The sequence below is a fragment of the Haliotis rubra genome, unplaced genomic scaffold (genome assembly GCF_003918875.1).
Source record: "Haliotis rubra isolate DU_JTF1 unplaced genomic scaffold, ASM391887v1 Scf110, whole genome shotgun sequence".
NCBI classification, from domain to species: domain Eukaryota; kingdom Metazoa; phylum Mollusca; class Gastropoda; order Lepetellida; family Haliotidae; genus Haliotis; species Haliotis rubra.
The window spans coordinates 2,132,825-2,145,347 of record NW_025765004.1 but is presented as its reverse complement, the minus strand read 5'-3'; the positions used below and the strand labels follow the sequence as shown (position 1 = coordinate 2,145,347).

Genomic DNA, 12,523 nt, shown 5'->3' with positions numbered 1-12,523 from the left:
ATTGTAAATACCCCAGTATGGCAAATATAACCTATGGCTTATAATAGAGGAAATATCCTAAGTCTATGCCTTTATGAAGTTCCGTAAGGGGTTATTACAGTTATATCTATATAAATCACTAATTCTATAAATCCAAAGTATTCTGTTTTGCCCACCTCCGTTTCCGTAGGATTCTACAAGCAAAAGAGCATGAGTCAGGATAAGGAAAAATATGTAATTTTTAGAGTAAAATTGATATTTTATACTGATCCTGACTCATGAGGTTAGCCCTCCCATCCTCCCCACATAACACTTTGGATTTCCCTGTAAATTCAAGTGTTGGGCTCGCAAAATCAGGAGCGAGTGAAGCATGAGGCCAGAGGGTGGTGACACCTGTTCCCGCCAAAAGGGCAAGGGAGGCAACTCTTGCTGAGTACCAATTAGTGATTTTACAGTGAAGGGAGCTTCAATTAAGGAGATACAAGTGTTCCACTATGTTCGCAAGAAGAAGAAGACAAGCAAAAGAGCATGAGTCAGGATAAGTATAAAATATCAATTTTACTCTAAAAATTACATTTTTCTTTTGAATTTAACAAATCTTTGGTGTGCTAATGAGTGTTGTTCCTCCATGTTGTTAATCTGTTTTATGAATAAACGAAAATATAAAAGAAATAAAGTCAACAAAATATAAACATAATCTTAAGGAAAATCTAAACGAAAAGGGAAAGCATAAAACAAACACTGGTTGTTAATGAAGGTTAAGGGGGAATATGTAATTAGGACAGAAATGTATTGAATACAGAACCCAAAACAACTAGAACCAGAAGTGTGGTTGTACAAAAGTTAAGGCTGAAGACTATAACATATTTAAATAAATTATCAAGAATTTTCTCTTGACTAAAAATGTCAACAAAAATGTCATACAAATTTTCAAATAAGAAGCTTTTTAAAAAAAAATCATATATCCTTTTCTTCCTGCTGTAGATGGAACGCCAGATACAGATGCAAAACCAGATGCGAGAGCGGATGATGGCCATGCAGATTGCAAGAGCACGGGACATATTTGCCTGGTTTGGTTCCTTCTATGCACTGGCCTCTCTCGGAATGATTGCAGGGTTTGTATGAAATAAATTATTTATCTGGTAGTCTCCTTGGAAGTGAAAAACCTTGTGTGTTTTTAATCTAGATGTTTTGATCTTTGATTTAATGCCTGTAAATTTATTAGTTTTTATTATCCTGAATTATACTAATTACTCATCTCATTTCCATATGGTAGTGGAAACTTCAGTGCCACTCTTCCCCAAGAACAGAAAAACATTATAGTCCATTTGGCTCAAAAGCGGACCAATGAATTGCAATTAAACTCGAAACTAATAAACATAAAATACTCAATGAAACGCTGATCATAATGAAAACATCATACCAACTCTGTGAGGTTCTTGCAGAATTTTGGTCCTTAAAATAAGAAAGTTGTTTAACAAACTATCATCAAAAAAATTGACACAGTTCACTATTTGTTACGAGGGAGGTGTGCTGAGAAAGGGACAGCCAGGTGTGCGAGAAAGGGTGGAGATGGCACAGCAAAGGTTAATGAATAAACAACTTCGTCGGCACTTGTGCACGTTCTTCTCGAACACCTGGCTGTCCCTTTCTCTGCACTCCTCCCCCGTAACAAACAGTGAACAGTGTCAATATTTTGATGGTAGTTTGTTAAACAACTTTCTTATTTTAAGGACCAAAATTCTGCAAGAACCTCACAGAGTTGGTATGATGTTTTCATTATGATCAGCGTTTCATTGAGTATTTTTGTTAATTTAACATGTCCAAGTTAGGGAAGCATGGGCAAATTGTTCATTCTCAGGCAAGGGAGTTAGCCTACAATGTTATTATTTATATGGAAAAGATGTGTGCAACCAAAGTAGACGCTATGTCAAAAAGTAGCCTGGCTACTGGTCTTTCCGAGGCAACTTTAAAACATATGAAAGCGGAAGGTGATAGGGGTGCGAGTAGGCCTACTTTTATTAGTCCAACCAAGTTGCGCAAACCCAAAACTTCCAAGAACAAACTTGATGATTTTGACAGGTGTGCAGTCCGTCAATTTGTACAAAGTTTATATGGAGTAAATAAAAATTATCTTTTTTTAAAAAGAAAAAAAGTTTATATGGAGTACAAAAGAAACTGCCTACTCTAGATATGAGATATGATATATGATATGGCAAGAAGCCAACTGCATTATCAGGGTTCAAAGGAAAGTTTTCGAAAAAGTCTGAAAGACATGGGGTTTAGGTGTTGAAAAACGCAGTCAAATTGTAAGATTTTTCCTTATCCTGACTCATGCTTATTGCTTGTCTCCTTCCTCTTGCGAACGTTAGTGGAACACTTGTATCTTCTATTGAAGCTCCCTTCAATAAAAACAGATGTAAAATCACTACTCACCATGAGTTATCTGTCTGGCCGTTTTGGCGGGAAAAGTGGCGCCACCGCTCCCACATGCTTCACTCTCTCCATCTTCGCCCTAGTGGACGGTTGGGAGAGCGCCTGTGTCTTCTATACGGCACTATATCCTTTTATTTATTAGTTATTACCCTATACATTACCTTTATAGGGGTTTAGGGAGTATCCTTCAACAATATGGTTTGAAAATTATTCGTATTTTTCACTGTTTATTCACAGTTTTGTCCGTGTTTGTTCAGTTGTTTACATTTCATGAAAACCTGTTTTCGTTGTAGGTTTAGGTTCTCTGCTGCAGACCCGCATTTATTGTGCCCTAGCTCCCCAACACCATGTACTTCCAGCTCTCGCTGCAACCTTTGTCAGCATTTAACCAATATTGAATTTAATAAATATATTGTCTGTGTACTTAGGCGTGCTAAAGACAAATCCAGGCAACTTTTTCAAGTCATGGATAAGCCGGCTGAGTCCCTCACGTGTCAACTGCTGTCAGACGACCCTCTTCCTTCCAGTGATCCGCTGGAGATGTCCTCGGAGGATGGGCGTGGGACGTTGTCCGCCACTTCGAAGAAGAGGGCTGCCGCCGGACATCCCTTCATCGCCCAGGCGAAGAAGAAGAAGCCATCCTCTCATGAAGGCCACACACCCCTAAGACGGCAAGCAGCTCTACGGGGACGTCTGTGCAGACGACTAGGACTTTCTCGGCCGAGATTGTCCCGATGGAGGAAAGAGGACTCTATGATGAGTCGCTGCTCATCATCCCGGAGAGACATCGCCCCAGGAAGAAGCAGGCCTCAGCAGCGGTAACATCAAGCGCAGTTATCTACGCCAGTCGAGGTATCTACACTGACGGCAGATGAGTTATCCCTGGACCATATCGCTACCAACGCAGAGAGGGCAGCTCATCTATCACCGCAGACATTCAACCCAGGGGCCTTCATGCAGCAGTTCTCGCAGCAGATAATGGAGATGATGGAGAGGCGCTTTGCACAGGAAAGAGATGGACAACCAGCCCTGGACACCACCCACAGAGAGGACCCGGACCTGCACAAAGGACCCACCGCCACCGACACATCGGAGAGGTCTTCCATTGACGACTCAGATGAACGGCCTTCGAGAAGGTCTGCGGAGACAGCCTCAAGGACGTCATCAACATCTCACAGATCGTCAAGGGATTCGCCGAGGCATTCACGAACCAAGAGATGCCCGCCTCCACAAAGGTCGCCCTACAGACGCAGCTCTACAGGCTCATCTCCACGCAGATAGCCACGCAGGTCTCCGCGCAGGTCTCCACACAAGATCCCCAGCGGAGGATGATGAACGATCCCAGATCAACGCCCCTGAAACAGAGGACGAAGACGGTTTTATCTTCTTGGACGAGATAAAATATTGGATGGCCAACGGACTGGAGTTAGCATCACCCTCTAAGGAAGAGAATGAAGCACTCACGTACCTGATGAAGGACGATGATGTCGACACGATCACTCTACCGCCAATTGATCCCATCTCGGAAGTTCCAGAGAACTTGGACGCAGCCTTCAGGAAGGCAACGAAATCCCAGGCGCCGAATATTCCACAGTTCAACGCTAAGAAGTTCTCTCTACACAATATGGACCCCTTCATGAAGGCACAAGAGATCGATGATAACTACAAGGTCATCAACGGTGCCTGGACCAAGTCTTATAAGATTGACGACAAAAAGCTGGCGCAGATAGAGACGATGTCCAGAAGGATGTTCTTCGGCCTGAACAGGTCCAGGGCAGTGAATGAGACGCTCATCGCCAAGTTCAGGGACACTACCGCAGAGGAGGACCGGATGATCTACTCTGCTCTACTCATGCAGAAGAAGGACCAGCAGTTTATGACGGACCATCTATCATCCATTTCAGCAGCGTTGACGTTGGCGAGACGACAAGGACTACTGGCATCCTGCAACTGGAGTGAGCGGCTTCCGCGAAGTCGCTGTACAGAGCCCCATGGTCGACATCATCCATCTTCGCGGGGAGATTGGCGGCGCCGCCAAAGAAGTTACCAAAGACTCCAGAGAAGTCCTCATGATAAAGTCCATTGATACACTAGCCAGTGTCATCAGGCAGACGTCCCAGCGCTTTCGGGCAAGTCGAAGTTCGCAGGGCATCCAGAAGGCAAGAGACCAGAAATTGAGCACCTTCAGAGGAGGGAAGGACTCTTTTAAAATTAAGCCCAGCCGGCAACTATAGAGGGCGACCGGATGAGGCAGGGCACCCAGAGCGCCAAGGATCAGAGGCGATGAAGGAGGGGTTTGGAACGACTGGAGTCTTCCACCCACAGCCGTTCCTGTACAACCTTCACAAGTGGGTGGACGTCTACAAAACTACTGGGAGAACTGGGGAATTCTTCAAGATCCATTTGTATCCAGCATCCTAAGAGACGGATATCGCATACAACTACAAGCAACTCCGCCATTGACAGGCCGAACCTCAGAATTCAACTTCGACGACCCATCGGACAGAGAGAGCTACGAGAAGCGGTCACATCTCTACTAGAAGGAGCCATAGATAGAAGGGTGGACCAGGACCAGCTCTCACCAGGATTCTACTCCCCAGTTTTCCTAGTGCCAAAGAAAACTCCAAAGAAAAGTTCCGACTCATCTACAACATGAGGGCCTTCAACAGAGATTATCTACGCAGACCACCAAAGTTCAGCATGATACATCTACCACAACTCCTACACCTCATCCGTCCGATGGACTACATGGCCAGCAGAGATCTACAGGACGCCTACCTGCATATTCCTGTACATCCGGACTCAAGGAAGTACCTGAGGTTTATACTGGACGGACGACATTACCAATGGAAGGTCCTGCCATTTGGAATATCATCGGCCCCCTGGTTGTTTACAAGGGTGCCGAAGCCCATAGTCACATACCTACATCATCGAGGTCTACGCAGTGCATTCTACATAGACGACAGGATTCAAGTACATCAAGATCCCAAGCATCTCAGACTACAACTGGACTTCACCATCAGACTGCTTACACAACTGGGGTGGCTAGTGAATCTCCTCAAGTCGGACCTAGAACCTACACAGGACCTGCAGTTCCTAGGAATCCGGTTCATCACAACACAGAACCGCATAGTGGTACCAGAGGACTGATGGCTCAAGATACAACAGATGATCTCGCAAGCTCTACTCTCTGCGTGGCCACTACGACAATGGCAGAGTCTGTTGGGTCTCCTCACGTCAGCGCAAGACATGACAGCCAGAGGGAGACTACAACTACACCCTCTACAGGTCTTCGTCAATGCTCATCGTGGACGACCCGGAACCCTTCGGACTCCCGGACGCACTAAGCCCATATCTACTATGGTGGACCCAGAGATCGAATGTTTGCGGAGGCACCTATTTAGCAGAGCCGGAGTGCAAGACGCATCTCTACGTGGACGCATCGCTCCAAGGTTGGGGAGCACATCTCGACGATGAAGTGTCAGCTGGGACATGGACCAAAGAGGAGAAAGATCTGCACATCAACATGCTGGAAATGAAAGCAGTACTAAACGCCATACTCCACTGGACAAACATTCTGGAGAATGCTCATCTGTTGGTGCATACAGACAACTCCACTGTGGCGTTCTACATAAACAGGCAAGGATCAACAAGGTCGGCGAACCTCCTGGACCTCTGCTTTTAACTGTTCAGCATAACAGACAACCTGAACATCCACATAAGAGCATGCCACATTCCAGGAGCCAAGAATGTGATAGCAGACGCACTATCCCATCCAACGCAGCCATCCCCAACAGAATGGATGCTACATCCAGAGATCTTCAAGCAGATCATACATGAGATTGGAGCACCACTAATAGACCTCTTCGCCACAAGATTCAACAATCAACTGATAACATTCGTCACACCAATACCAGATCCATGAGCATGGGCAACGGAGGCTCTAAGCATCTCCTGGGAAGGACTAAACGCTTACGCGTTTCCACCACCAGCTCTAATACAGTGGGTGTTGCAGAAAATCAGCCAGACGAAGGACCTACAACTGATTTTGGTCGCGCCTTACTGGCCAGCGAGAATATGGTTCCCCATTCTCATACAAGAATAAGGACAACCTCAACTGCAACTACCAGAGTGGGCCGAATCTACTAGTACATCCTCACACAAAGCAGGCGACGGCAACCCAGAGGTGTTCCGGCTGCGTGTGGACTGTATCAAGGTGCTTGAACAAGAGGATATTCCGCCAGGGCAGCGAAAGCAGTCACACTAGCTCTACGCAAGTCTACACGCACCTTGTACGACGACAAGTGGCGAAGTTTCGAGACATACGCTGCGAGGACCGGCTTTACAGCCATAAAGGCGACACACCCTCAAGTGGCGGACTACCTTTGTCACCTACGACAAACGAAGCGGTTAAAAGGGTCAACACTCTCAACATACCTAGCGGCATTGAGCTCAGTCATCACCATGAGGGCGAGTGCAAAACTGGACGAAAGTACCAGAGTTACTGGCCTTACTACGCTCTTTTTAAATTGGAGGACCAACAACAGAGATTCAAAGCTCCGGCTTGGGACCTCAACGTAGTTCTCTGAGATCTCACCAGTGGCGTCTACGAACCATTAGAGAGGACATCCTTCGAGTTCTTGGCCTTGAAGGCGCTGTTCCTGATCGACTTAGCAACAGCAGCAAGGATGTCGGAAATACATGCTCTGGACTTGAGAGAACGCGATTTGATGAAAATCAAAACACCGTGCATATGGGACTGAGATGGGACTTCATCGCCAAAGAATCAACTGCCAGGTCAACCGGACAGACAATTCCACGTCCACCACTATCATCAGTCCTTGGACCACAGGATACGCAGGGACCTATCCTTGTGCCCAGTAAGAGCATTGAAAGTCTACCTACAAAGATCCAGGACCAGGAGGCGAAAATTCAAAGCGTCTTTTCGTCCCGATATCGACAGCGACACAGGCGGAGGTCTCCGCACTACGATATCAATCTGGATCAGAACTGTCATACTACGGGCCTACAAAGCAGCAGGACTGGATCCTCCAAGAGCCTCCAACCCACATGAAGTTAGAGCTCTGGCGTCAACACTCGCTCTACATGGGAATTGCTCTATCAGGACGATAATGGAGGGCTGCTTCTGGAAATCAGACATGGTGTTTGCCAACCATTACCTGAGGGACATCGCCACCGAGGATGTCTCCGGCATTCACCATTTCGGCCCGCTGGTTGTTGCACAACAGTTGACAGTCCCTCAAAGGCGCTGAGACGAAGTCTCGCCCTTTTATCACATGACTTGCAAAAGCCTACACTGTCATATATTCGACTCGAAGGTTTGTTTACAGTAGTTGTCTCGTCGCATGGGTGACGTCATAAAGCGTGACGTCACGACTTTGTGGGTAGGTTTTAAACGTGAGTGAGAGAATAAAAGATGGCGAACTACACCAACGCTTTGCTTGTCTGTGATCCCCAAAACAAGGGCGTGCAGCAAGGCCAGAAATCCCCCATACCTATTATACGCTTGTAGGGCGTCAATCCTACATGGTGGAGATGCAAAGGTAAACCTTACACTCGGAAAAGTCGTTTCAAATATGAATATTCTCGTCATTAAACCGTGACCTTGATTGTCCTTGGCATTCGGCGTGTCTCAATCCTATGACTGGTTCAACCAAATCTTCAGCGATTTGGATCCGTGATACAAAATGTCTCAAGTCAACCGTCACTACTTTCTTACATCTGGAAAACTACCCTGTTCCAAGAACTGAATTAATAGATCTACTTGGACCCTAAATTGGCTGCAAAATCCGACGGCAAAATACAGCTGTGAATCTTTCTTGGAATTTCTGTAACGGAGATTTAACATCCTATGGTCACCACAACTCACAGCTCGCCTTGTACCACATGCATCCTGTTCAATCATTATGGTCTTGTGTAGATATCCGACAGAAAAGAACTCAGATGTAATCCAAAATTTTGCTGTTAACAAGATTTCTATCAGGATATCAAAATGGCAGTTGAGTATAAACATTATCAGTTGAGGAAATTTACTGGTCTATCTTCTGAGGATGGGGAAAAGTATCTGAATGACTTTGAAGCTTACTCTACTTTGGCTCAACTTCAGGGGCCAGCTAATGATGCACGTAAGGTTGCTGCATTTCAACTCCATTTAGATGGTCCTGCTGCCACATGGTTTATGTCCCTACCACAAACAGGCAGATTCAACTGGTACAATGTTTGTTCTGCCTTTCACACCAAGTATATTGATTTTGACATGAATGACAACCCTGCTATCATTGCCGAGGCCGAACTTTTTGCAAACATGAAATTAAAAGAAGGTCAGCCTATAGAAGTTTTCCATTCAGAAATTCTTGAAAAGGGAAGGAGATTAAACAAGTCTAACAGGGACATATTGGCTAAATGTGTTGAGGGCCTACCAGAAAGATTGGCTTTCTATGTACGAGCTGGACACCCTATCAGTCACCAGGCAGCCCTTAATTCAGCCAAAATGGGAGAGGTTTATGGTTACCGTTCTGATACAACAATCTTCCCACAGTATCCAACTAGCCTCAATAAACATCCAGCCAATGCAGGTGATAGCACTCAGGCTATGGTTTTTCAGCCAACCCTACCATATGTTGCTTCAGTTGGAAGATCAGAAATGGATACACTAAGGGAAGAAATACAGAAGCTGTCTCAGACTGTACATGAACTTCAAGTTAGTACACAATTACAACCAAACTCAGCTCTTCACTTTCGGCCAAGAGCTGGATTAACAAATCAGACACCCAGCACTGATAGCTGTTTCAAGTGTGAAGGAACTGTCCACACTAAATCACAGTGTAACTCACCAGACAATCTCAGGGGACGATCGGATCTCTCTTGCCAGGTTTGTCACCAAAATGGTCACTCAGCAAGGAAGTGCAGGCTTGTGACTGTCAAAGACATGGGACAGGGAAACTAGACACTCCCAAGGAAGCAACTAAGGCGCGCACCCTTGGGATCTGTGAAAGCTCCAATTCTAATCATGTTAAGTCAGACTCTATTTATTCTAGCAACAGTCAGAATTCAGATAAGTTGTCCAAGAATCAGCCAACAGTTCAGAAAAAGACAATTGCTATTCTTCTCGGTCAGAGCAATGTGACAGTGATGCAGAAGAAAATGAACCCATCCATAAGACTTTCATGTTTATGCCTGTTCATTTTTCCTCCCTTGAAGTTTCAGCCTTGCTTGACTCTGGAAGTGATATTAACATTGTGTCAAAGGAGTGTTATGATCTCATCCCAGATTGTGACAAGAAACCAATAACCCCAGCCGGTTTTGAATCAGTAGTTCTTGCCAGCAACCAGAAAGTTCAAGTATTGGGGACATCGAGATTGAAGATTTCAACTCCTCATGGCAAACATTTTGTAACTGTTCATGTGTTATTACAGATTTCTCATCCAATCATATTGGGAACAGGCTATCTCATATCAAAGGGCATTGTACTTGACTTCAGCCAATGCAAAATGAGGAAATCAAGTGCCAAGATCAGATGTAGAAAGTCATTTACAGTTCCAGCAAACTCAGAAATTGTGACCCATGGTAAATTACCTGCTACTATTGGTTATGGTGTACAGGGCATATGCACACCAACAAAAACTATTTTAGGAAAGGACCTCCTAGTTGCAAAGACAGTTGTTTGTTGTCCTTTGAACCACAAGGTACCAGTGAAGTTGATTAATGTCACAGATAGTGCTATTTCTGTTGACAAAGGTCAGACTCTAGCACTATTTACAGCTTTTGACAGTACTTTTGAGATCAAATCTACCGAAGAGGAGAGCCCTTCTTGTGCACATGCTACTTTATGCAGCCCACCAGAGCAGACAAATACTGACATCAATAAACAAATACAGCCAAAGGGGAGTTACTTATCTGAGCTAGATAACTTTATCTCAAATTTTGAGCTGCCCAAGGATCTTGCTGATGGACAGACAAAACAGCTTGCAGAATGCCTATACGATTACCAGGACATCTTTGTGACACCTAGGAATTCTTCTTTGGGATTGACTCACTTAGTTGAACATAAAATTCACTTAAAACCTGATTATGTTCCAAAGCATCAGCGGCCTTACCGCTTACCTCCAGATAAGAGAGAAGTGCTGAGACATCAGCTAGATGAACTAGTTCAGCAAAATATTATAAGATTTGTGGATGAAACACAAGATCTTCCTTTTACCAGTCCTATAGTGTTAGTAACTAAGACGAACAAATCTAAGAAAGGACTTGTTCCGGGCACAAAGGAAGCAAGTTTAGCTCTGTACAGATTTTGTTGTGACTTCCGCTACTTGAATTCTCAGACACAAGATTTCAGGTACTCAATTCCAGATCTTCAAGAATTGACTGAATCATTTACAGAACGGAAACCAAATTTCATAACTACCTTGGATATGTCATCTGGATTCTTTCAGATGAAGATTTCTCCTGACTCTGAAAAATACACAGCCTTCAGTACTTGTTTTGGTACATATCAGTTCCAAAGGTTACCAATGGGACTTTCTACTGCCCCAAACAGTTTCCAGTTACTTATGGACAAAGTTTTGAGAGGTTTAACCTTTAAGTCTGTACTGTGTTATCTTGATGATGCTGTCATCTACTCTGATACTTTTGATAGTCATATATCTGATCTGAAAGAAGTCTTCAACCGTTTCCGATCAGCAGGACTTAAACTTGGACCAAAAAAGTGTACTTTTGCTCAGCACCAATGTATATACCTAGGTCACGAGATATCTAAGGATGGGATCTGTCCACCCCCAGAAAGACTGAAAGCTGTAGAAAACTATCCTGTTCCCAGAAATGCTAGCGAAGTGAGGCGTGCTCTTGGCCTATTCAACTGGTTCAGGAAATACATTCCTAAATACAGTATCTTGGCTGCTCCACTTAACAAACTCATGAAGAAGAGTTTGAATGGACTGCTCTGCACCAAAGAGCCTTTGATGACATTAAGCAATCACTCTTGAAATCACCAGCTCTTGCCTTTCCAAGGTTTGACTTGCCATTTCAACTTGCTGTGGATACCTCTAGTAGGGTATAGGATACATGTTGTATCAGATTCATCCAGCTAATGAATTTCCAAGTGACACTTCAGAGAAAGAAAGAGTTAAAACAGTGCGTTTTGGTTCTAAAGCTTTGTCCCCATGGCAGAGTGCTTATGGACCCACCAAACTAGAACTTCTTGGACTTGTCACCAGCATCCTTGATTGTGCCTCATTTCTCAGAGGTAGAAGATTTAAGGTTAAATGTGATCACCAGGCCCTGAAGCCATTGTTTCAGAAACAGATGAAGGGAGCCATATACGAACGATGGCTTGCCATTCTACAGCAGTTCAGCTTTGACATTGAGTATAAACCAGCTCAGCAGATGGTGGTACCTGATGCTCTTCCAAGATGTTTTCCAAATGATGCTGACGGCACATTTCACTCAAGCCCAGAAGAATCAGATCCTTATTTTCCATATGTACCAGATGATGCTGGAAAAATGACATTTCCAGATGGACAGGATTTACGAGATTTACTACAGCATCCAGAAGTGAATCATGTAGCAGCACCCTCCATCAGCAAACTTCTACCATTGGTTCATTCACAGGACGAGTATGATGCAGATACTGAGGACCTTGACTATATCAAAGTTCCCATAACACACACAAGATACAAGAAATCAATGCTTAGAAGATTGGTAAAGTGTCCTAAACCCAAGTCTGTTGAGAGTGATGGAAATGGTAAGGAAAACTTCACAAAATCTGTAGACAGCAGTGCTGCAGTGGTTGAGCGTAGAAGTGGGTTTAATTCAGATGAGTTGATAAACAAACCTTCCAGCACCATAGAGAGTGACCAGTCCAGCTCTGATGATCAAAGATGCCCAGATAGTGATATAGTTTTAGATAAGGACAGCAAAACTTGTATCAATGTATCAACATCTTTTGTGTCATCTGAAATCTCTACCCAGACTGAGACTGAAGAGCCATCTACTTGTGTCAGGAACGTTGATGAACTTCTTACAAAAAGTATTGAACTGTTTGATCATTGGCTAATCACTGAAAATACATTAGCTGAACTACAAGCTAATG

The 12,523-nt window shown here is 44.2% G+C and overlaps 1 protein-coding gene across 3 annotated transcripts in view; it reads left to right on the top strand.

Moving 5' to 3' along the window:
• The window catches only part of LOC124286383 (plasminogen receptor (KT)-like), a 66,303-nt gene that overhangs the window by 14,805 nt on the left and 38,975 nt on the right, over nt 1-12,523 (top strand). For all 3 annotated transcript variants that reach the window (XM_046722745.1, XM_046722755.1, XM_046722761.1), the window contains exon 3: nt 964-1,094. In XM_046722745.1, the coding sequence (XP_046578701.1) occupies nt 964-1,094 (131 nt within the window). The remainder of the gene's footprint in view (nt 1-963; nt 1,095-12,523) is intronic.